Source organism: Palaemon carinicauda, chromosome 20 (assembly GCF_036898095.1).
Source record: "Palaemon carinicauda isolate YSFRI2023 chromosome 20, ASM3689809v2, whole genome shotgun sequence".
Classification (NCBI taxonomy): domain Eukaryota; kingdom Metazoa; phylum Arthropoda; class Malacostraca; order Decapoda; family Palaemonidae; genus Palaemon; species Palaemon carinicauda.
Genome location: NC_090744.1, coordinates 96,686,753 through 96,713,734, shown reverse-complemented (window position 1 = coordinate 96,713,734; position 26,982 = coordinate 96,686,753). Strand labels below are relative to the sequence as shown.

Sequence of the window (26,982 nt, the reverse complement as noted above, 5' to 3'; positions counted from 1 at the left end):
CATAAATAATCACAAGCTAAGAACTGTTATCTTTTTACTTGAATCACTGGTGTATGAAACTATGACAAACAATTTCACACCAAACATATCAATCAAATAGTTTTCCAACGGTTTATCTTGTGTTTTATGTGAACTTTTCCATCAAAGCTAAAGGCAAATTAAATTAACTATCGTGTTTTCCCTTCCTACAAGGAAAACAGGATTTTGGGTGGGGCGAAGAGCAGAAGTGAATATGGGTAATAGCAATAATGAAACATACTTTCAATATTAGAGAAGTAGCTGAAAAATATACTCTTCATTTATATTACCATCATGAATACCATTATAAAAATAAAGGAAGCTGGAAAATGGGGCAAGGGTAATTTCAGATACTATTAACAGTATCCTCATCTGACTGGTATTACAGAAGTGTCTCCCAACTGACACATGGACATCAACTTCACCAGATATTTTCCACATGAGTGTGAGTAATACCCTAACTAAAATAAGGCGTATTTTTAGAGATGACCAGGTACCCTATGCATGTTCTATACTTATCACTTAACTCAAGTTTTTAACAGCAGTCTTGTGTCCTTCATAAGTTTGAATTATTGTATGGTCAGTTTTGTATGAATAATCAACTGTCTATACAGGAATCAGTAAATACTGTTACCCGCAAATTTTTGCAAACGGTAGTTTCAAAGAATTGGGGGTTAGAAAATTCTTGTAGTACTTTTCTCATATTTTGGTAAAAAAAACAAGGGTGTTTTTAGGAGGCCAGTGAAAGCTTTATTATTATCATTACTTGCTAAGCTATAACCCTAGTTGGAAAAGCAGCATGCTATAAGTCCAGGGGCTCCGACAGAGAAAATAGCAGAGTGAGGAAAGGAAACAAGGAAAAATAGAATATTTGAAGAACAGTAACATTAGAATAAATATCGCCTATATAAACTATAAAAACTTTAACAAAACAAGAGGAAGGGGAATAAGATAGAATAGTGTGCCCGAGTGTAACCTCAAGCAAGAGAACTCTAATCCAAGACAGTGGAAGATCACAGTACAAAGGCTATGACACTACCCAAGACTAGAGAACAATGGTTTGATTTTGGAGTGTCCTTCTCCTAGAAGAGCTGCTTACCATAGCTAAAGTCTCTTCCACCCTTACCAAGAGGAAAGTGGCCACTGAACAATTACAGTACAGTAATTAATCCCATGGGTGAAGAAGAATTTTTTGGTAAACTCAGTGTTGTCAGGTGTATGAGGACAGAGGAGAATATGTAAAGAATAGGCCTGAATATTCGGTGTGTGTGTAGGCAAAAGGAAAATGAACCGTAACCAGAGAGAAGGATCCAACGTGGCACTGTCTGGCCAGTCAGAGGACACCATAACTCTCTAGCGGTAGTATCTCAAGTATGTCAAGAGTAAACAGCACTCAAAGGAAAATGTTAGTCATTACAAAACTCTAAGACTTACAGTGAACCCTCGTTTATCGCGGTAGATAGGTTCCAGATGCGGGCGCGATAGGTGAAAATCCGCGAAGTAGTGACATCATATTTACCTATTTATTTAACATGTATATTCGGACTTTTAAAACCTTCCCTTGTACGTAGTACTGTTAACAAACCACCCTTTAATGTACAGAACACTTAATGCATGTACTACAGCACCCTAAACTAAAACAGGCACAAATATTAAAGGCGATTTTATATCATGCGTTTCCTAAACACCTAAAAAGCACGATAAAAAATGGCAACCAATGTTTTGTTTACGTTCATCTCTGATCATAATGAAGAAACAAACTCATTTAGTGTACACATATATGTATAGGTTAGTTTTTGCATCGATTATATTGATTATACAGTACTGTATGTTGATTTTTTTATTACCAATGTTTTAGTTTACGTATTTTTCTTAGGACTTCCAAATGAAATCTTTTTCTTTATGACGCCGCCTGAAACGACGGCGTGTACGCTCAGTAAACAACCACGCTCAGAACAAACAAGGCATTTAACGCGCATGATGATAGTGATAAATAATGATACAGTACATACAGTATTTACAGTAAAAGCATTTACAAAATATGTTACCTTACAAATATAAATTATACAGTACTTGTACGTAGCAAAGCAGGAAAACAATTTACGAGAGAGAGAGAGAGAGAGAGAGAGAGAGAGAGAGAGAGAGAGAGAGAGAGAGAGAGAGAGAGAGAGAGAGAGATTGTTTTACGTACGTAAATGTAAATTTTAAACAAAAAAAAATATGATAGGTTACAACATGTAGACTTTTAAAACCTTCCCTTTAACTTAATGCATACAGTACGTACATTACTAAACTATAAAACAGGCAGTAAGAATATTAAAGTAAAAAATAAAGATTGTTACTGTACTCACCACGAAAGAAGTTGAAGAAAAACTTGAATGGTGATGGCGATGAATTTGCTGCACAGTAGAAATGATGATGATGAAGCTGATGATGTGTTCTACTGTGCAGTCAATGATAGTATTTTACGTCTCTTCAGACGGAGGTGTCTTTTCCTAGGACACCTCTTCAACTTCTTCCTGGGAAACTTCTTCAATTTCTTCCGAAGGCGTACTAGCAGGAGGAACTGGCTCTTTTTTGCGAGGCTGGAAGAACATTGTGATCGGAAGTTGTTGCCGCTGCTTCTTTTTTCGATCCAAGAGCATCCTGTAGGGAGTCATGATGTCATCGACCTTGTTGGAGAATTGCATCGAGCGAACCATATCCTCGTCCCACTCTTGTAACATTTCTTTCGCCTCCTTGATATGGTTGCAGAACTTGGCAAGCCGTTCTAATGTTAAGCCCGTTTCTTCGACATTTTCTTGGGTCTCTTCCTGGGTATCACTCTCTTCCTCACTTGCCGATTTCGTCAGGTCTTCGAGGTCTGCGTCAGTTAGGGGCTGGGAATGGCAGTCCAACAACTCGTCGACGTCTTCAGTCGTCATGTCGCCAAACCCGTCACCTCCAATTATGGCAGCCAACTGCATAGATTTCCGTATTGCAGAGTGTTGGATTTCCGACGGAGTAAATCCCTTGTCGTCGTAAACAATATCGGGCCACAACTTCTTCCAGCTCGCATTCACGGTTGCAGGTTTCATCTCTTGAAGTGCCTTCTGAATATTCTGCAGGCACGTGGCTATGGTGTACTGCCGCCAGTACGCCTTCAAGTTGAAATCTTCATCCTCGTCATCTTGGGCAGCATCCACACACGCAACGAGGTCCGCCAAGGTATTCTTCGTGTAGAGGGCCTTGAACGCCCTGATAACCCCCTGGTCCATCGGTTGAATTAATGACGTGGTGTTGGGTGGCAGGAACTCAACCTGAACGCCCTCACGCGACAGGTCAGTTGCGTGTCCACCAGCGTTATCCATAAGGAGAAGGATCTTGAATGGCAAGCCCTTCTCTAAGAGATATTGACTGACTTGCGGGATGAAACACTGGTGGAACCAGTTGGAGGTCAGCATCTTCGTAATCCATGCTTTTGGATTATGCATCCAGTACACGGGAAGGAGATTCTTATTTTTATTTTTCAAAGCGCGAGGATTTTTCGACTTATAAATAAGCCCCGGCTTTAACAAAAATCCAGCAGCATTGCCACACATCACGAGGGTAACGCGATCCTTGAATGCCTTAAAGCCAGAGGCTTTGGCTTCCTCTTTGAACAGGAAAGTTCGCGACGGCATTCTCTTCCAAAACAAGCCAGTCTCATCCATATTAAAGACTTGTTCCGGCTTGTATCCACCTTCGGCGATAATATTCTTGAACGTCTGGTTCACGTAAGTTTCAGCAGCGGCAGTGTCAGCGGAAGCCGACTCCCCATGCAGGGAAACGCTTTTCAGGGCGAAGCGTTTCTGAAACTTCGCGAACCATCCTTTGCTTGCGGAAAAACGTTTCTGAGGCTGGGAATCAGTGGATGTCCCTGGTTGAGGATCATCTGCATCATCATCATCTTCAGCATGGTTGCCGTCGTCGTCTTTAGGTTCCTTTGCAGCAAAATTCTCATATAAACTCAAAGCCTTTGTTTGGATGGTGTTCGTATCCAAGGCTATGTTCTTCTTCCGGCAGTCGGCAATCCACACAGCTAAAGCACCTTCCATGCGTACGATCGTTTTATTACGCGTTGTAACGACTCGCTTCGCTGATCTGCTAAAGGTGATTGCAGCCGTCTTTCTAATGTTCGCCTCGTCCTTTTTGATATAGCGAACGGTGGATTCGTTGATGCCAAAATGGCGGCCGGCGGCCGCGTAACTTCTACCATCTTTTAACATGTCGAGAAGCGTAACCTTCTCAGCTATCGTCATCATCCTTCGGTGGCGTTTAGGCTCACTACCAGCCTTACTAGAAGCAGAACGCTTGGGAGGCATTGTACAGTAGGATTTAACAGAAAGTTCAACAAAAAGTTCAACTTAAAACAGTCGCACACAGCACAGATTAAACTTCACAAACTTAAGAACGTCTACTCAGCGATACGCGGTAACAGAGAGTGGACGATCCAGCCCCGCGAGAACTTTGATGCTGCGGGTAGGAGATGCGGGCAAAACACCAATCACAGGCTAGATAACAAAACTTGAGTTCTGATTTGTCATCTATCAGCGCTTGAACCAATCACAACCCGTCTTACAGTACTATGATGCGTTGGTTACTCATAGAAGATGCCCCGCGCATACTGAACGTACGTAGATTAAGTACAATACCGTAATAATAATAAATAATGATAATAATACTGTACAGTAATAATAATAATAATGATAATAATAATAACAATAATAATTTTATTAACAACAACAACAATAATAATAATAACAATAATAATAAAAATTTACGTACGCTATTTTACGCCTCTCTCTCTCTCTCTCTCTCTCTCTCTCGTACGCTTATTCGAAATGTGATTTTTGCAACAAAGAATATTATTGGATGCAGTACTGTACTACGTACGTATACATACAAAAGATTCATGGAAAAGAAGCACATCCATTACAGTACACACCATTCTAATATGGTATGACTGCATCTGATTTGCGTTTCATGTTCGATTTAATTTTACTACGTACTGAATTATCGTATGATCACATTCTCTTTTCGTGTTTTATTTCTTTCTGTGCTGAATTATATATCATATGTAATGCAATGAACAATCAGTAAGAGCAGATATTACTAATTACAGTATTAATGGAATTACAGGTAACAAAATATCGTATTTGGGGGTCTTCAGATTTCGCGGTATTTTCGAATTTTCCGGAAAATCCGCGATATGTATATATATATGGGTTATGGAAAAACCCCGCGAAGTGGTGAATCCGCGATTGTCGAACCGCGAAGTAGCGAGGGTTCACTGTATTTGTTTTTTCAGGCTCAATTAGCATTACTTGTTAATTGCCATAATCACAGTTGCTAAATATTGTGGACCCACTATGTGCTTAAGATTCTTGAGATATTTCCAATTTAATCTTAAAAACTACCCTAACCTTAACCTAAGCCATAGACCCAAATAAATCTACAAAATAGGCTAAGCCTATGCTTCCTAAGACTTGAAATAATGCCAAAATATAATTTCCTTTCATCAAAATAAGCAAAATATACCAAATATAATTTAATACTATGTACTGTACTTATATCTTTAACTTTTATCTATTACTACCACCTAGCCTACCACCATTGGCCATTTTGTAGTCATGAGAGTAATACTAACATAACTTTCAGAAAAAGGTAAGGAAGGCGTCTATGAGGAACAACCTTGACTAAGTAGGATGCAGCGCCTCAAGTCAGGCTTTCATGGGGATGATAAGGTTAGGATACATATATACTGTACCCGTAATTACCACAGTAAAACTTTTCTGTCAATAACGTGCTAAGTGTCAATGCCACTATTGTCCCATTTGTCTGTGTACAGTAATCCCTCACATCACACTTCACTTATTGCTCCCATAGTGCATCCCAGATTTATGAATATATTATGTATAAATCTACATCGCAGGTTTCCGACGGTAGATAGGTTCTATATTTTTCATATTTCAATTATTTTTTCAAAAGTCATTTTTGTCCTTGTAAACTCAGTTTAAGGCTTATGAATTCTTAAAATTATTAAGATAATCAAAATAATATGAAAGATTTTAGAAAGTTAAAAAAAAAAAAATCAGATTTCTGTATCTACTTCACAGTTTTTTAAAAATCACAGGGGTGAGATGGCAACTTAACATCTGCGAAAGCCAAGGGATTACTGCTGTATATCAACAATACAACTGTAAGTACTATTGCAATTTTAAGTATTAGCAATATAAAGTTTGATTATTCCTTAGGTAGTTGCTTTATAATTTGAAAGCACATTAATGTCAGAATTAAACTTTTCAACTTGGCTTTACATAAAATTTCTAACACTCAACATTACTAGACTGTCAATCTAATGATATAGACATAAAAAAAAAAACTTTGACAATGGGGGATAGTGTTCCCTAACTTTATAGACATGGGGCTAGGGAATGTTGATAAATGACGTAACTGTAATAAAAATATCTTAAACCCGATGTGTCATCACAATCAAAAGTACTATAGAAAGCATATATACTGTATTCTAACCATTCAAAATACCTGGTGTGCAAAACAGGTTGTTATAATAAAGGCAAAGTAGACTAAAATCAGTTCATCTGTGAGCATACATTAGGATGCATTACCATGATGGTTAATACAGTGTAAGAAACTTTAATTTCTGGTGAAACATGAATTCGCTAAGGAAATGGATGAGTGCTGGCTATTTTGGCCTTTTTCTCCGTATAACTAATACAAGCTAGGGGCATAATAACTTATGTATCGATCAACTAAATTAACAACACCATTTCATTGCTTAAGTCCATTGTTTACTTTTGGGAGACTGAAAAAATAGTGGTTTCCCACAATAATTGTGGTCAGAAACGGATAAAACACAAGATAACCAGTTGGAAAAAGGGTTAAGATTTACTGTAGTACAATATTCACAAGGAAGAAAATAAGAAGAGCTCCTGGTTTACAGTATATACTTTAAGGTACTTTGAACAAATCTGATAGAAATACTTGGGGGGAAACTTTGTGTTTTTATGTAATTATGGACATTTTAACATTCATGAAGTTAAGACTGAAAAAAAAAACACATTTTAAAAGGGAAACAAATACAAGGGAGCCACCTAACCTAAGAGCAGTATCCTTACCTAACTGGAAGGGTCCCGCAACCCTCTAACATCCCTGTACATTCAGCTTACCCTAAGAATGTTGCAAACCTGTGTTAGTTTCCCAAATGGCTTAATTCTGAAACTGTTGTTTTCAGAAGTATTTCCAAGTTTTACCCATCCACAAAACTTGTAAAACACGTATTTCCAATTATTAGACCCCCAAATATTGTACTACAGTAGAATAAACCTGAAAAACATATGGTCCATGTATTTGGCTACAGATTATCTTTACCAAAATGGTTAGGTAATATGGGCAAGCTGCTGGGTAGGCTATAACAGGTAAGGCGAGTCTACGTTCTATTAGGAAATGGGAAAATATGTCCCTTTCTCGGCAGACCTGTTCAATGGTATAAACCCTATTATATAATCCTAAGTTGCTTACACAATGCCATAAGAAACTAGGTTTTTTTTTCACTAAACTTACGTGAGGATCATCCCGAACCACTTCGAATTGCTTCACCATTCCAGCCCTATAATTCTGCCTGTATTTCATAACACCAAGCAGGATCCTTGACATTCCCATTTTGAATAATTTATGAACAGAAACTTATATCCAAGAAGATGGCAGACACTTGTAGACAAGCCTGTGCTAATTCGTTGCCCAAGGCCAAAGAACCTAGGGACTGGTAGACTTGGCCTTCTGAGAATTCTTGTCTTGTTTACTGCAGACGATAATTTTGGCGTTCTTCTTCTCTCTTTTTCTAAGCATGAATACTTTTTTTACAATCTTAACTGAAATTGGATGGAAAAAATAAATAAAGAAAAATGTAAAAATAATTATAGTATCAACTATACAGATGGAAGAACGTCTAAAAAACGTAGATTATTCTACTTATAATTTTATATGGACTGGGATTCGTAGGAGTGTAGAGTGGCTAAGAGTAGTTAATGGTAAAACAACATGCATAATATATTAAGTACATATACACAGAATTAAAAAGAAAATGCAGTACTATTAGTGACATACGATTATGACTATAAAATCTCCTAAATACTTGACATTGCCTTTTTATCGTTTATTATTCGGTATTCTTATTTCAGCAATTCTCTGTTACTTAAGAAACTCATGTAAATTTCAAGAAACATGTAAATTTAACTTTTTCCTTCAAATATACAAAATTTATATGATACAGTACGACTAATCTACTGAGGAGGGTCACACGTGTCCAATTTACATTTAGCCTACAGTATTTTATGCATGTCGTGTAGCCTCTTCAGATTAAACGTGTTCTCGAGTTAAGTCACATAATTATAGGCATTAATGAAGAAGCCAATATCTATTTAAATGCACACACACACATACACACTCTCAATATATATATGCATATATATATATATATATATATATATATATATATATATATATATATATATATATTTATATATATATATATATATATATATATATATATATATATATATATATATATATATATATATATATATATATATATATATATATATATATATATATATATATATATATATATATATATATATATATATATATATATATATATACACGATCATTTTATTCATAACATTCAAGGTTATCACTTATTCTAATAATTCACAAATATCGTCCAATACCGAATTCACCCTCCCTTGGGATCACAGACATACTGTATAGAGAAATTCTTTTTGATATCTACTTCTGTTCAACCAAGGCGTAGAAACTTAACGTGCTTAGGATCGCATCTAATTACATAAGACAAATTAACATCACACTCTAAACGTAATTTTATCTCTATTATCTATAAAAGAATAAAGAAGTAAGGGGTACGTGAAATAGTTTAATCTCGGTAATAAGAAACAGATAAGATTAACTTACGGTAATACGCAAGCTGCTCCCAGGCGAGATAATGAATCTTATTCACACGATTTAACAATGAAATGTCTTGCATTTAAAACGTGCTGTGAAATAATTGATTTTGCTAATGGTAAGTCAATTGAATTTATTATTCCCATTATCATGATTTAAAAAACAATGTTGTATTAGAGAGAATAAGTCTTATGAGGCACTTTAAACACTGAAGATGATAAGAGATAATTAACCTGTCTCAAGCAATTATGTTATTTTCCATAGTAACTATTGGTCTCTCTCTCTCTCTCTCTCTCTCTCTCTCTCTCTCTCTCTCTCTCTCTCTCTCTCTCTCTCTCTCTCTCTCTCTCTCGCAATGTCTCAAACATATATTCGACCTCGTTTCACAAAATGGTGAAGTGTGCCCTATATACGTTTGTCACAGTTATGACAGTGTTACCGTAGGGTGAATGAACCCAATTGGTTTGACAGAAGTTCATTGATAGACTATTTGAAACAGTCCCTTCCTTCGGGTAAGATTTGTCTTCGTGAAGACCCCAAGGCTTATTTTAAACAGAACACACACTATGTTGGTCTAACTTTTATCAAATTACCCTATTTCAAGGGACATTTTAACATCAGAACACTGAGCTGGTATATATTATTTTATCAAATTACCCCATTTAAAGTTATTGTAACCTCAGAACACTATGTTGGTCTATTTTTTAACAAATTACCCCACTTAAAGAGTCATTGTAACCTCACATTTAGAATTCATAATATATTTAATCACATCCCATTTCATTAGATAGCCAAAAGGCAATTTCAGATACATAAGCAAAGGTCAAATATCTCCCGGGTAGACTGATGTTCAGGAAGACATGTCTGTGGGCATTTACCTGACCAAGTCAGTGGCACAGTCTGCTTCTGGTTCTACCATTAACTCCTCTCCCTTTTGGCCAATGTTTACCATCTGACTCCTCTTACTTTTGCCCAATGTTTACCATCTGAATCATCTTACTTTAAACTAATGTTTACCATCTGACTCTTCTTACTTTTGGCCATTGTTTACCATCTGACTCATCTTAATTTTAGCCAACGTTCACCATCTGACTCCTCTTACTTTTGGGCAATATTTACCATCTGACTTCCCTTACTTTTGGCCGATGTTTACCATCTGACTCGTCTTACTTTTGGCCAATGTTTACCATCTGATTACTCTTGCTTTTGGTCAATGTTTACCATCTGACGCCTCTTACTTTTGGCAAATTTTTACCATCTAACTCCTCTTATTTTTGGCCAATGTCTACCATCTGACTCCTCTTCCTTTTGGCCAATGCTTACCATCTGACTCCTCTTCCTTTTGGCCAATGTTTACCACCTGACTCCTCTTATTTTGGCCAATGATTGCCACCTGACTCTTCTTACTTTTGGCTAATGTTAACCATCTAACTCTTCTTACTTTTGGTCCATGTTTACCATCTGACTCCTCTTACTTTTAGAAAATGTTTACCATCTGACTCCTCTTACTTTTGCCAATGTTTACCATCTGACTAATCTTACTTTAGGTCAATGTTTACCATCTGACTCCTCTTACTTTTGCCAATGTTTACCATCTGACTCCTCTTACTTTTGGCAATGTTTACCACCTGACTCCTCTTACTTGGCCAATGTTTACCACCTGACTCTTCCTACTTTTGGCCAATGTTTACCATCTGACTCCTCTTACTTTAGGCCAATGTTTACCACCTGACTCTTCCTACTTTTGGCCAATGTTTACCATCTGACTCCTCTTACTTTTGGCCAATGTTTACTACCTGACTCTTCCTACTTTTGGACAATGTTTATCATCTGACTCCTCTTACTTTTGCCAATGTTTACCATCTGACTCCTCTTACTTTTGGCCAATGTTTACCACCTGACTCTTCCTACTTTTGGCCAATGTTTACCATCTGACTCTTCTTACTTTTGGAAAGTATTTACCATCTGACTCTTCTTAAATGTGGCCAATGTTTACCATCTGAGTCCTCTTACTTATGGACAATGTTTCTAATCTGGCTCCTCTTACTTTTGGCTAATGTTTACCATCTGACTCTTCTTACTTTTGGTCCATGTTTACCATCTGACTCCTCTTCCTTTTGGACCATGTTTATCATCTGAGTCCTCTTCCTTTTGGACCATGTTTATCATCTGACTCCTCTTACTTTTGGCCCATGTTTACTATCTGACTCCTCTTCCTTTTGGACCATGTTTATCATCTGACTCCTCTTACTTTTGGCCCATGTTTACTATCTGACTCCTCTTCCTTTTGGACCATGTTTATCATCTGACTCCTCTTACTTTTGGCCCATGTTTACCATCTGACTCCTCTTCCTTTCGGCCCATGTTTATCATCTGACTCCTCTTACTTTTGGCCCATGTTTACCATCTGACTCCTCTTCCTTTTGGACCATGTTTATCATCTGACTCCTCTTACTTTTGGCCCATGTTTACCATCTGACTCCTCTTGCTTTTGGACCATGTTTATCATCTGACTCCTCTTACTTTTGGCCCATGTTTACCATCTGACTCCTCTTCCTTTTGGACCATGTTTATCATCTGACTCCTCTTACTTTTGGCCCATGTTTACTATCTGACTCCTCTTCATTTTGGACCATGTTTATCATCTGACTCCTCTTACTTTTGGCCCATGTTTACTATCTGACTCCTCTTCATTTTGGACTATGTTTATCATCTGACTCCTCTTCCTTTTGGACCATGTTTATCATCTGACTTCTCTTACTTTTGGCCCATGTTTACTATCTGACTCCTCTTCCTTTTGGACCATGTTTATCATCTGACTCCTCTTACTTTTGGCCCATGTTTACTATCTGACTCCTCTTGCTTTTGGACCATGTTTATCATCTGACTCCTCTTACTTTTGGCCCATGTTTACTATCTGACTCCTCTTGCTTTTGGACCATGTTTATCATCTGACTCCTCTTACTTTTGGCCCATGTTTACTATCTGACTCCTCTTCATTTTGGACTATGTTTATCATCTGACTCCTCTTCCTTTTGGACCATGTTTATCATCTGACTTCTCTTACTTTTGGCCCATGTTTACTATCTGACTCCTCTTCCTTTTGGACCATGTTTATCATCTGACTCCCCTTACTTTTGGCCCATGTTTACCATCTGACTCCTCTTCCTTTTGGACCATGTTTATCATCTGACTCCCCTTACTTTTGGCCCATGTTTACCATCTGACTCCTCTTCATTTCGGCCCATGTTTATCATCTGACTCCTCTTACTTTTGGCCCATGTTTACCATCTGACTCCTCTTCCTTTTGGACCATGTTTATCATCTGACTCCTCTTACTTTTGTCCCATGTTTACCATCTGACTCCTCTTCATTTCGCCTCATGTTTATCATCTGACTCCTCTTACTTTTGGCCCATGTTTACCATCTGACTCCTCTTCCTTTTGGACAATGTTTATCATCTGACTCCTCTTACTTTTGGCCCATGTTTACCATCTGACTCCTCTTCATTTCGGCCCATGTTTATCATCTGACTCCTCTTACTTTTGGCCCATGTTTACCATCTGACTCCTCTTCATTTCGGCCCATGTTTATCATCTGACTCCTCTTACTTTTGGCCCATGTTTACCATCTGACTCCTCTTCATTTCGGCCCATGTTTATCATCTGACTCCTCTTACTTTTGGCCCATGTTTACCATCTGACTCCTCTTCCTTTTGGACCATGTTTATCATCTGACTCCTTTTACTTTTGGCCCATGTTTACCATCTGACTCCTCTTCATTTCGGCCCATGTTTATCATCTGACTCCTCTTACTTTTGGCCCATGTTTACCATCTGACTCCTCTTCCTTTTGGACCATGTTTATCATCTGACTCCTCTTACTTTTGGCCCATGTTTACCATCTGACTCCTCTTCATTTCGCCCCATGTTTATCATCTGACTCCTCTTACTTTTGGCCCATGTTTGCTATCTGACTCCTCTTCCTTTTGGACCATGTTTATCATCTGACTCCTCTTACTTTTGGCCCATGTTTACCATCTGACTCCTCTTCATTTCGGCCCATGTTTATCATCTGACTCCTCTTACTTTTGGCCCATGTTTACCATCTGACTCCTCTTCCTTTTGGACCATGTTTATCATCTGACTCCTCTTACTTTTGGCCCATGTTTACCATCTGACTCCTCTTCATTTCGGCCCATGTTTATCATCTGACTCCTCTTACTTTTGGCCCATGTTTACCATCTGACTCCTCTTCCTTTTGGACCATGTTTATCATCTGACTCCTCTTACTTTTGGCCCATGTTTACCATCTGACTCCTCTTCATTTTGGCCCATGTTTATCATCTGACTCCTCTTACTTTTGGCCCATGTTTACCATCTGACTCCTCTTCCTTTTGGACCATGTTTATCATCTGACTCCTCTTACTTTTGGCCCATGTTTACCATCTGACTCCTCTTCATTTCGGCCCATGTTTATCATCTGACTCCCCTTACTTTTGGCCCATGTTTACTATCTGACTCCTCTTCCTTTTGGACCATGTTTATCATCTGACTCCTCTTACTTTTGGCCCATGTTTACCATCTGACTCCTCTTCATTTCGGCCCATGTTTATCATCTGACTCCTCTTACTTTTGGCCCATGTTTACCATCTGACTCCTCTTCATTTCGGCCCATGTTTATCATCTGACTCCTCTTACTTTTGGCCCATGTTTACCATCTGACTCCTCTTCCTTTTGGACCATGTTTATCATCTGACTCCTCTTACTTTTGGCCCATGTTTACCATCTGACTCCTCTTCATTTCGGCCCATGTTTATCATCTGACTCCTCTTACTTTTGGCCCATGTTTACCATCTGACTCCTCTTCCTTTTGGACCATGTTTATCATCTGACTCCTCTTACTTTTGGCCCATGTTTACCATCTGACTCCTCTTCATTTCGGCCCATGTTTATCATCTGACTCCTCTTACTTTTGGCCCATGTTTACCATCTGACTCCTCTTCATTTCGCCCCATGTTTATCATCTGACTCCTCTTACTTTTGGCCCATGTTTACTATCTGACTCCTCTTCCTTTTGGACCATGTTTATCATCTGACTCCTCTTACTTTTGGCCCATGTTTACCATCTGACTCCTCTTCCTTTTGGACCATGTTTATCATCTGACTCCTCTTACTTTTGGCCCATGTTTACCATCTGACTCCTCTTCATTTTGGCCCATGTTTATCATCTGACTCCTCTTACTTTTGGCCCATGTTTACCATCTGACTCCTCTTCATTTCGGCCCATGTTTATCATCTGACTCCTCTTACTTTTGGCCCATGTTTACCATCTGACTCCTCTTCTTTTTGGACCATGTTTATCATCTGACTCCTCTTACTTTTGGCCCATGTTTACCATCTGACTCCTCTTCATTTCGGCCCATGTTTATCATCTCACTCCTCTTACTTTTGGCCCATGTTTACCATCTGACTCCTCTTCATTTCGGCCCATGTTTATCATCTGACTCCTCTTACTTTTGGCCCATGTTTACCATCTGACTCCTCTTCATTTCGGCCTATGTTTATCATCTGACTCCTCTTACTTTTGGCCCATGTTTACCATCTGACTCCTCTTCATTTCGGCCCATGTTTATCATCTGACTCCTCTTACTTTTGGCCCATGTTTACCATCTGACTCCTCTTCCTTTTGGACCATGTTTACCATCTAACTCCTCTTCCTTTTGGACCATGTTTATCATCTGACTCCTCTTACTTTTGGCCCATGTTTACCATCTGACTCCTCTTCATTTCGGCCCATGTTTATCATCTGACTCCTCTTACTTTTGGCCCATGTTTACCATCTGACTCCTCTTCATTTCGGCCCATGTTTATCATCTGACTCCTCTTACTTTTGGCCCATGTTTACCATCTGACTCCTCTTCCTTTTGGACCATGTTTATCATCTGACTCCTCTTACTTTTGGCCCATGTTTACCATCTGACTCCTCTTCCTTTCGGCCCATGTTTATCATCTGACTCCTCTTACTTTTGGCCCATGTTTACCATCTGACTCCTCTTCCTTTTGGACCATGTTTATTATCTGACTCCTCTTACTTTTGGCCCATGTTTACCATCTGACTCCTCTTCATTTCGCCCCATGTTTATCATCTGACTCCTCTTACTTTTGGCCCATGTTTACTATCTGACTCCTCTTCCTTTTGGACCATGTTTATCATCTGACTCCTCTTACTTTTGGCCCATGTTTACCATCTGACTCCTCTTCATTTCGGCCCATGTTTATCATCTGACTCCTCTTACTTTTGGCCCATGTTTACCATCTGACTCCTCTTCCTTTTGGACCATGTTTATCATCTGACTCCTCTTACTTTTGGCCTATGTTTACCATCTGACTCCTCTTCATTTCGGCCCATGTTTATCATCTGACTCCTCTTACTTTTGGCCCATGTTTACCATCTGACTCCTCTTCCTTTTGGCCCATGTTTATCATCTGACTCCTCTTACTTTTGGCCCATGTTTACCATCTGACTCCTCTTCATTTCGGCCCATGTTTATCATCTGACTCCCCTTACTTTTGGCCCATGTTTACTATCTGACTCCTCTTCCTTTTGGACCATGTTTATCATCTGACTCCCCTTACTTTTGGCCCATGTTTACCATCTGACTCCTCTTCATTTCGGCCCATGTTTATCATCTGACTCCTCTTACTTTTGGCCCATGTTTACCATCTGACTCCTCTTCATTTCGGCCCATGTTTATCATCTGACTCCTCTTACTTTTGGCCCATGTTTACCATCTGACTCCTCTTCCTTTTGGACCATGTTTATCATCTGACTCCTCTTACTTTTGGCCCATGTTTACCATCTGACTCCTCTTCATTTCGGCCCATGTTTATCATCTGACTCCTCTTACTTTTGGCCCATGTTTACCATCTGACTCCTCTTCCTTTTGGACCATGTTTATCATCTGACTCCTCTTACTTTTGGCCCATGTTTACCATCTGACTCCTCTTCATTTCGGCCCATGTTTATCATCTGACTCCTCTTACTTTTGGCCCATGTTTACCATCTGACTCCTCTTCATTTCGCCCCATGTTTATCATCTGACTCCTCTTACTTTTGGCCCATGTTTACCATCTGACTCCTCTTCCTTTTGGACCATGTTTATCATCTGACTCCTCTTACTTTTGGCCCATGTTTACCATCTGACTCCTCTTCATTTTGGCCCATGTTTATCATCTGACTCCTCTTACTTTTGGCCCATGTTTACCATCTGACTCCTCTTCATTTCGGCCCATGTTTATCATCTGACTCCTCTTACTTTTGGCCCATGTTTACCATCTGACTCCTCTTCTTTTTGGACCATGTTTATCATCTGACTCCTCTTACTTTTGGCCCATGTTTACCATCTGACTCCTCTTCATTTCGGCCCATGTTTATCATCTGACTCCTCTTACTTTTGGCCCATGTTTACCATCTGACTCCTCTTCATTTCGGCCCATGTTTATCATCTCACTCCTCTTACTTTTGGCCCATGTTTACCATCTGACTCCTCTTCATTTCGGCCCATGTTTATCATCTGACTCCTCTTACTTTTGGCCCATGTTTACCATCTGACTCCTCTTCATTTCGGCCTATGTTTATCATCTGACTCCTCTTACTTTTGGCCCATGTTTACCATCTGACTCCTCTTCATTTCGGCCCATGTTTATCATCTGACTCCTCTTACTTTTGGCCCATGTTTACCATCTGACTCCTCTTCCTTTTGGACCATGTTTACCATCTGACTCCTCTTCCTTTTGGACCATGTTTATCATCTGACTCCTCTTACTTTTGGCCCATGTTTACCATCTGACTCCTCTTCATTTCGGCCCATGTTTATCATCTGACTCCTCTTACTTTTGGCCCATGTTTACCATCTGACTCCTCTTCATTTCGGCCCATGTTTATCATCTGACTCCTCTTACTTTTGGCCCATGTTTACCATCTGACTCCTCTTCCTTTTGGACCATGTTTATCATCTGACTCCTCTTACTTTTGGCCCATGTTTACCATCTGACACCTCTTCCTTTCGGCCCATGTTTATCATCTGACTCCTCTTACTTTTGGCCCATGTTTACCATCTGACTCCTCTTCCTTTTGGACCATGTTTATTATCTGACTCCTCTTACTTTTGGCCCATGTTTACCATCTGACTCCTCTTCATTTCGCCCCATGTTTATCATCTGACTCCTCTTACTTTTGGCCCATGTTTACTATCTGACTCCTCTTCCTTTTGGACCATGTTTATCATCTGACTCCTCTTACTTTTGGCCCATGTTTACCATCTGACTCCTCTTCATTTCGGCCCATGTTTATCATCTGACTCCTCTTACTTTTGGCCCATGTTTACCATCTGACTCCTCTTCCTTTTGGACCATGTTTATCATCTGACTCCTCTTACTTTTGGCCCATATTTACCATCTGACTCCTCTTCATTTCGGCCCATGTTTATCATCTGACTCCTCTTACTTTTGGCCCATGTTTACCATCTGACTCCTCTTCCTTTTGGCCCATGTTTATCATCTGACTCCTCTTACTTTTGGCCCATGTTTACCATCTGACTCCTCTTCATTTCGGCCCATGTTTATCATCTGACTCCCCTTACTTTTGGCCCATGTTTACTATCTGACTCCTCTTCCTTTTGGACCATGTTTATCATCTGACTCCCCTTACTTTTGGCCCATGTTTACCATCTGACTCCTCTTCATTTCGGCCCATGTTTATCATCTGACTCCCCTTACTTTTGGCCCATGTTTACCATCTGACTCCTCTTCATTTCGGCCCATGTTTATCATCTGACTCCTCTTACTTTTGGCCCATGTTTACCATCTGACTCCTCTTCCTTTTGGACCATGTTTATCATCTGACTCCTCTTACTTTTGGCCCATGTTTACCATCTGACTCCTCTTCATTTCGGCCCATGTTTATCATCTGACTCCTCTTACTTTTGGCCCATGTTTACCATCTGACTCCTCTTCCTTTTGGACCATGTTTATCATCTGACTCCTCTTACTTTCGGCCCATGTTTATCATCTGACTCCTCTTACTTTTGGCCCATGTTTACCATCTGACTCCTCTTCCTTTCGCCCCATGTTTATCATCTGACTCCTCTTACTTTTGGCCCATGTTTACCATCTGACTCCTCTTCCTTTTGGACCATGTTTATCATCTGACTCCTCTTACTTTTGGCCCATGTTTACCATCTGACTCCTCTTCCTTTTGGACCATGTTTATCATCTGACTCCTCTTACTTTTGGCCCATGTTTACCATCTGACTCCTCTTCATTTTGGCCCATGTTTATCATCTGACTCCTCTTACTTTTGGCCCATGTTTACCATCTGACTCCTCTTCATTTCGGCCCATGTTTATCATCTGACTCCTCTTACTTTTGGCCCATGTTTACCATCTGACTCCTCTTCATTTCGGCCCATGTTTATCATCTGACTCCTCTTACTTTTGGCCCATGTTTACCATCTGACTCCTCTTCATTTCGGCCCATGTTTATCATCTGACTCCTCTTACTTTTGGCCCATGTTTACCATCTGACTCCTCTTCCTTTCGGCCCATGTTTATCATCTGACTCCTCTTACTTTTGGCCCATGTTTACCATCTGACTCCTCTTCCTTTTGGACCATGTTTATCATCTGACTCCTCTTACTTTTGGCCCATGTTTACCATCTGACTCCTCTTCATTTCGGCCCATGTTTATCATCTGACTCCTCTTACTTTTGGCCCATGTTTACCATCTGACTCCTCTTCCTTTTGGACCATGTTTATCATCTGACTCCTCTTACTTTTGGCCCATGTTTACCATCTGACTCCTCTTCCTTTTGGACCATGTTTATCATCTGACTCCTCTTACTTTTGGCCCATGTTTACCATCTGACTCCTCTTCATTTCGGCCCATGTTTATCATCTGACTCCTCTTACTTTTGGCCCATGTTTACCATCTGACTCCTCTTCCTTTTGGACCATGTTTATCATCTGACTCCTCTTACTTTTGGCCCATGTTTACCATCTGACTCCTCTTCATTTCGGCCCATGTTTATCATCTGACTCCTCTTACTTTTGGCCCATGTTTACCATCTGACTCCTCTTCCTTTTGGACCATGTTTATCATCTGACTCCTCTTACTTTTGGCCCATGTTTACCATCTGACTCCTCTTCATTTCGGCCCATGTTTATCATCTGACTCCTCTTACTTTTGGCCCATGTTTACCATCTGACTCCTCTTCATTTCGCCCCATGTTTATCATCTGACTCCTCTTACTTTTGGCCCATGTTTACCATCTGACTCCTCTTCCTTTTGGACCATGTTTATCATCTGACTCCTCTTACTTTTGGCCCATGTTTACCATCTGACTCCTCTTCCTTTTGGACCATGTTTATCATCTGACTCCTCTTACTTTTGGCCCATGTTTACCATCTGACTCCTCTTCATTTTGGCCCATGTTTATCATCTGACTCCTCTTACTTTTGGCCCATGTTTACCATCTGACTCCTCTTCATTTCGGCCCATGTTTATCATCTGACTCCTCTTACTTTTGGCCCATGTTTACCATCTGACTCCTCTTCTTTTTGGACCATGTTTATCATCTGACTCCTCTTACTTTTGGCCCATGTTTACCATCTGACTCCTCTTCATTTCGGCCCATGTTTATCATCTGACTCCTCTTACTTTTGGCCCATGTTTACCATCTGACTCCTCTTCATTTCGGCCCATGTTTATCATCTGACTCCTCTTACTTTTGGCCCATGTTTACCATCTGACTCCTCTTCATTTCGGCCCATGTTTATCATCTGACTCCTCTTACTTTTGGCCCATGTTTACCATCTGACTCCTCTTCATTTCGGCCCATGTTTATCATTTGACTCCTCTTACTTTTGGCCCATGTTTACCATCTGACTCCTCTTCCTTTTGGACCATGTTTATCATCTGACTCCTCTTACTTTTGGCCCATGTTTACCATCTGACTCCTCTTCATTTCGGCCCATGTTTATCATCTGACTCCTCTTACTTTTGGCCCATGTTTACCATCTGACTCCTCTTCCTTTTGGACCATGTTTATCATCTGACTCCTCTTACTTTTGGCCCATGTTTACCATCTGACTCCTCTTCCTTTTGGACCATGTTTATCATCTGACTCCTCTTACTTTTGGCCCATGTTTACCATCTGACTCCTCTTCCTTTTGGACCATGTTTATCATCTGACTCCTCTTACTTTTGGCCCATGTTTACCATCTGACTCCTCTTCATTTCGGCCCATGTTTATCATCTGACTCCTCTTACTTTTGGCCCATGTTTACCATCTGACTCCTCTTCATTTCGCCCCATGTTTATCATCTGACTCTTCATACTTTTGGTCGATGTTTACCATCTGAGGTTTTGCGTTCTACCATGAAGTAACATGACTGCCTTAAAAAGGCGACAGGGTGAAATTATGGGCTACTTTTTTATTTATTCGACATATGATTGATATATGTTGATATTTAAGATGATTTGTTATCAGGAGAATCACCTAGCCCAGTATAGGAACGTTGGTCAAACTCCATGATGACCCTATAACGAGTAGCGCTGTCAATGCACCTCATATAGTGCATAGTGGGCATTACTTTGGGGTCTCTACACTACACTTTAGGTCTCTAGCTTCATGCCACTTTTTAACCTTCCACTTTACCCCCGTTACGGAATCCCCAAAAGCAAGAACACACATAAACTATAACACATTTCAGAATAAAAACAACCTTATAAACCTTGACTAAGACAAAATTGTTATATCTTGGTGCTTATTTCAATCTCTTTTTGGTCTTAAGATGGGAAACAAGATTGAATAGTGACCAAAATATATTATCAAAATTTATTCAAGATTAGCAATAAGCAATTGGTTAAAGACCATAAACTTGGATTACAAAATAATTGATTCAAGAACCATTTGGAAACGAATAGTGTATTCTTGTGAAGAGTAAGGTATTCTTTAGCCCCTCAAGAAATTTAGATTTTCTATGAAACTTTTCTGCATTGAACATTTATTTAGAGGTTGTGTTTTTTATACAGCTCAATGATTTCTTGAACGTCAGCGGATGAACCTAAGAAGATTGGAGTACGTTGATGAATCTCAGTTGGTTGGATATCTGCAAAGTATAACGTATCTATATTGGTTGAGATTATAATAACATCATCATCAATAATCATAATAGTATCAAGAACATGCTAATAATAACTCAACAATATTTCAGAATTAATGAAGTACAGCTGATGATACGAGAATAAGGTTCTGAAGAAATAACTCCAGCATCCAAAGTCAATGCGGAATTGTATTGTTCCATCTGAGCAAAATTCCTGGGTTTCCTATATTGGCCTTTTTACAGGAAGAGACATCTGATACATTTCCCTATTTGGTTGAGATGATCATTATACAACTGACCAGTTGGGAAGATCTTTGAACTGTTTAAGTTTGATGATAATTCCACAATTGTTTTAATTAGGAAGATCATTCCACAACTGTCCAATTGGGAAGATCTTTGAACAACTGTTTAAATGGGATGAGCACTCCCCAACTGTCCTGTTGTGAAGATCTTTGAACAACAGTTTAATTGGGATGATGATTCCATAACTGTCATGTTGGGAAGATCTTTGAACAACTGTTTAATTATAATCATTTCACATTTGTTTAATTAGGAAGATTATTCAACAAATGTCACGTTGGGAAAATTTTTTTAACAACTGTTTTATGGGGAAGATCATTCCACAATTTGATCACAGCTGGGATAAAATATAGATTTGCACGATACATTACCAAGAAATCTTAAAATTACGAGATGTATGAATAACAAATGTTGAATTTAATATTATTATTATTATTATTATTATTATTATTATTATCATTATTATTATTATTATTATTATTATTACTATTATTATTATTAATTGCTAAGCTACAACCCTAGTTGGAAAAGCAGAATGCTATAAGCCCGAGGGCTCCAACAGGGAAAATAGCCTAGTGAGGAAAGGAAACAAGGAAAAAATAAAATATTTTAAGAACAGTAACAGTGAAATAAATATCTCCTATATAAACTTGATATATAACAAAAAGAAAAAAAAAATGATTTAAGTGATACATTACAAAGAAATGCTGAATATCCATGAAATATAACTGAGAAAAGTTTCTGTGTTATTTTATTAAGGAATATTGAATTCACCATTAAAAGTCAGAAAACTTGATAGTCATCTTACCCAAGATTGGCATCTTGCCTGTGCTTGCCTTCCCTCCTGCTTGCTCGACGACAAAGGACATGGGATTGCATTCGTAAAGCAATCGAAGCTTTGAAGTAGAAGAAAAGAAATAACCAGATTTTAAATTACTTAGCTTTTTGTTAAAAACACTTTATTAATTCACGCTTATGATATAAAGAAAAATATCCCATCTATTGCTGTATCAGAGATATGAGAATTTGTAGTTTATTCTTCTATTCAATCATTATGATACATGTATGATTCGTATAACTCTTACCTTTCCTTTTGGAGAATCGGCTGTTGCTGGATACATAAAGATCCCTCCGTATTTTATGGTTCTGTGAACGTCAGCTACCATGGAGCCAATGTATCTAGCACCTGCCTTTTGTGCCTACAAAGAAAATGACACAATATATATATATATATATATATATATATATATATATATATATATATATATATATATACAGAGAGAGAGAGAGAGAGAGAGAGAGAGAGAGAGAGAGAGAGAGAGAGAGAGAGAGAGAGAGAGAGAGAGAGCGCGATATGAGTGCGTGTGTGTTTGCATATCAAGACCGTTTCATCTCTAAGAAAGTTATAAAAATATAAGTATATATAAATATATATATATATATATATATATATATAGAGAGAGAGAGAGAGAGAGAGAGAGAGAGAGAGAGAGAGAGAGAGAGAGAGAGAGAGAGAGAGATAGATATACGAGTGCGTGTGTGTGTGTGTGTTTGCAAATCAAGACAGTTTCATCTCTAAGAAAGTTATAAAAGAATTCTGCCTATTAAAATTTAGCAATAGTTTTACATGATACTAACAAAATATAATCCAAATATTATTAACCATATGCACTAAAGTCTGAAAATTTCAATAAAATTAAGCAAAAATTATGTACAACATCTAACGGTACAATCAGGTATGTCAATTTTGCCATTGACTAATCAGTTAAAATCTTTATTGGAGAAAATTAAAAAAAAAAAAAAAAAAAAAAAAAAAAAAAAAACATTGGTACTTTTCAACATATGAAGCTTACCTTTTTGCCCAGGACATATTCGGCAACAGCTGGATCCCAGAGATTGGCGTATCCTTCGTTCAGACTGTAGATTTTGCCTTTCTCTTTTATTCTCATATTTGGATCGGTCAAGACAAATTCTCCTATGCTCTGGGGGAAAATGATAAACCTTTATTTAGAAAATTTCTGGAATTTAACTGTTAGAAATTATATATTATTGATGAAAAATTAAACATGGGTACGATTCTGAGACATTTATCTTGCTTGCTTATTATTATTATTATCATTATTATTATTATTATTATTATTATTATTAATTGCTAAGCTACAACCCTAGTTGGAAAAGCACAATGCTATAAGCCCAGGGGCTCCAACAGGGAAAATAGCCCAGTGAGGACAGGAAACAAGGAAAAAGTAAAATTTTAAGAAGAGTAACATTAAAATAAATATCTCTTATATTAACTATAAACACCTTAACAAAACAAGAGGAATAGAAATAAGATAGAATAGTGTACCCGAGTGTACCCTCAAGCAAGAGAACTCTAAACCGATAGTTCGGTCTGAACCCTTCAAATATCTTTACTTTTTACTTATAAATTAAACCTTTGCTGACCTAAAATATTGTAAGGTATCGAAAATCATTGGGTTCAAATATGTGATATATAATTTTCCCTTTCAAGCTAATTGTTTACAAGATACTAAGAAAGAAAGTTTGGATTTTTCGACCACATGAAAAGCATCGGTGCACTGCAGGACCCACAAAATTTGTTTATCAGGTACTGTATACACTTTACTTCATGACCATGTCCTTTATTTAAGTATTTGGAAAATCGTATGGCATATTCAGTTAGTTGCCAAATCAATATTATCATAACACTCGGTAAACAAGAGTCTACTTTTCAACTTCTTCTTGAATGCCTTTACACTCGTATCATTAGTCCTTCTGATGTCAAGTGGGAGCTCGTTACACAACCTTGGGGCCTCATATTAAAAAGCTCTAGAACTCAGAGTCAATGTGCATCTTGGCTCCAGTAACTTGAAATCATCCGTAACTTAAACAAGGTACTTAAAGAAGCATGGGTACATCTTACACCGATATGTGAATGCAACATGGTAATGTTCAGCTTTTTAACCACATTTTTATATATATGATTTAACGTTACTTTAAATGTCAGACACGCAAGGGTTCCCTTTGGAATTTGTATGAAACGGGCGACCAGCGGACCTGACAGACGCAAGTATAGCAATGCACCCAACACAATCAATATTGTAAGCTGTATCTGAAAAACAATAATGCTTCGTGAAGGCTAGCTAGGAAAATGTTTTGTGTAATGAATTAAGGATCTATCACAATAGCTGAAGGCATGGTGAATACTAGCTAGGATTCTTTTCTTAATAAAGATGCATTCTGAACAATGATCTAACTGTAATTTTAATTTTCTGGAAGCGTTTTTAACGTTATAGATGTATTCGAAGCAATGATCTTGCTGTTCTTTGCCAATTACGAAAAATGTCTAGGAATAATAATAAGAAAAAAATAGTCTTTCCTTACCGGATCCAGCATAAAGCCGTTGACGCCGTAGCCAGTCGTGAACACCAACATGGTCGCTGAACCGTAGAGGGCATACCCACCTGCAACCATCTGGTTTCCCGGCTGTAGGGCGTCGCTTTCGACTGGATCACCTTCGGAAGTTTTCCTGGTAGGAGAAATGTCAGAGGCAACATGGATCAGTTATAGTGAAGAACTAGAGGGGCATTCAGTAGATAGCATGCCTTCGCCACGCCAAGCAGTCTTATTTGGTTCTTAACTTCACTTGTAATTCGATGTATTTTCTTCAAAATCTAATCATTTGTCCTTGGATCATACTCCACATGTCCATCAAGTTTCATTAGAGTTTGAAGAAAATATATTGAAGTACAAGTATACAGCCGTACTTTGAAAATAATTACAATGTCAATCTTTTGGCTTGTGAACAATACGCGAAAGATACTGAACCAATTTCAACGAAACTTGGTGGACTTGCGGTTGTGACCCAAGGACAAATCCATAAGATTTTGAAGAAAATAAAATCGAAGTACACAGTGGATTAAAGAGAAAAATAAGATTTTTTTTCTGTGAACATTACCCAAAAAATTCTCCATTAATTTCAACGACACTTGGTGGACAGGTGGGGTATAAACCAAGGACATAACCATTAGGTTTTGAAGAATATACATCGAAGTACAACCACGCAGTGGAATTCAGAGGAAAAGTAAGTCTGCTTATAGTGATGAATGCATACCCTTAACTGCGTACTTGTACTTTGATATACTTTATCCAACATGACTACCAAGTTTGGTCAAAATTGGTGAAGTACATTTTGTGTATAGTTGCTCACAAGCAAACAAACAAACAGACATGGGTGAATACATACCCTTCGCTAAGTCTTCGATTTAGGCGAAGGCAATTAAGAGTGCTCACAAATGAATGAATAAAAGAAAGAAATTAATAAGGCTTCACTGAATATGGAGTGACCGACACGACAGGGCATTACAGTTATTCGCGTTGCATGTAAACTGAAATGTAACTTTTAACTTGCACACTTCAGAAGTCCTGAAGGCCTGTGTCTTTTTTCCCATGCTGTGAAATACTGAAAATACGGCCACTTTTCTATTAGTGCATATGATACGTGTATTGTCATCAAGAGAGTTTGAGAGAATTGAGTGGCAAATACTTTAAGCTTGGACATATATATATATATATATATATATATATATATATATATATATATATATATATATATATATATATATATATATATATATCTATATAAATATATATATATATATATATATATATATATGTGTGTGTGTGTGTATATATGCATGTATATAATATATATATATATATATATATATATATATATATATATATATATTATATACATGCATATATATACACACACACACACATATATATATATATATATATATATATATATATATATATATATATATATATATATTTATATATATATATATATATATATATATATATTATATACATGCATATACACACACACACACACACACACACATATATATATATATATATATATATATATATATATATATATATATATATATATATATATATATACAGTACATACATATATATATATATATATATATATACATGCATACACACACACACATATATATACATATACATACATATATATATATATATATATATATATATATATATATATATATATATATATATATATATACATACATATATATACATCTATATATATATAAATATACATACATACATACATGCATACATACATACACACATATATATACATAATATATATATATATATATATATATATATATATATATATATATATATATATATATATATATATATATGTATATATACACACAGTATATATATAGATAGATACATAAATACATACTTACATACATAGTTAGATAGATAGATATACTATACTGCACTGCTGTGTCAGAGTATTCCCACCCTTTCAGGGAGGTGTCATTTCCAAATTATCCTCGAAGCTGAAGACTTCTATATGATCGATACGATTATATAACACATAATTGAAGGGCTAGGATTTTATTTAGTCACACTTTCATTTGAATAGCTTATGGTTCTTTA

General features: G+C 37.6%; 2 protein-coding genes across 2 annotated transcripts in view; both read right to left on the bottom strand.

Annotated features, from left to right (window-relative positions):
* Nucleotides 1-7,885, bottom strand: part of CAHbeta (carbonic anhydrase beta) — a 92,760-nt gene extending 84,875 nt beyond the window's left edge. The window contains exon 1 of the mRNA XM_068344098.1: nucleotides 7,621-7,885. Coding sequence (XP_068200199.1) covers nucleotides 7,621-7,719 — 99 coding nt within the window. The 5' untranslated portion in view covers nucleotides 7,720-7,885. The remainder of the gene's footprint in view (nucleotides 1-7,620) is intronic.
* A 13,084-nt stretch (nucleotides 7,886-20,969) lies between these two features.
* The window catches only part of LOC137659550 (fructose-1,6-bisphosphatase 1-like), a 13,773-nt gene continuing 7,760 nt past the window's right edge, over nucleotides 20,970-26,982 (bottom strand). Inside the window, exons 5-9 of the mRNA XM_068394417.1 lie at nucleotides 24,868-25,012; nucleotides 23,337-23,465; nucleotides 22,569-22,682; nucleotides 22,292-22,379; nucleotides 20,970-21,189 (exon numbers count right to left, since the gene is read on the bottom strand). Of these exons, the coding sequence (XP_068250518.1) occupies nucleotides 21,089-21,189; nucleotides 22,292-22,379; nucleotides 22,569-22,682; nucleotides 23,337-23,465; nucleotides 24,868-25,012 (577 nt within the window). The 3' untranslated portion in view covers nucleotides 20,970-21,088. The remainder of the gene's footprint in view (nucleotides 21,190-22,291; nucleotides 22,380-22,568; nucleotides 22,683-23,336; nucleotides 23,466-24,867; nucleotides 25,013-26,982) is intronic.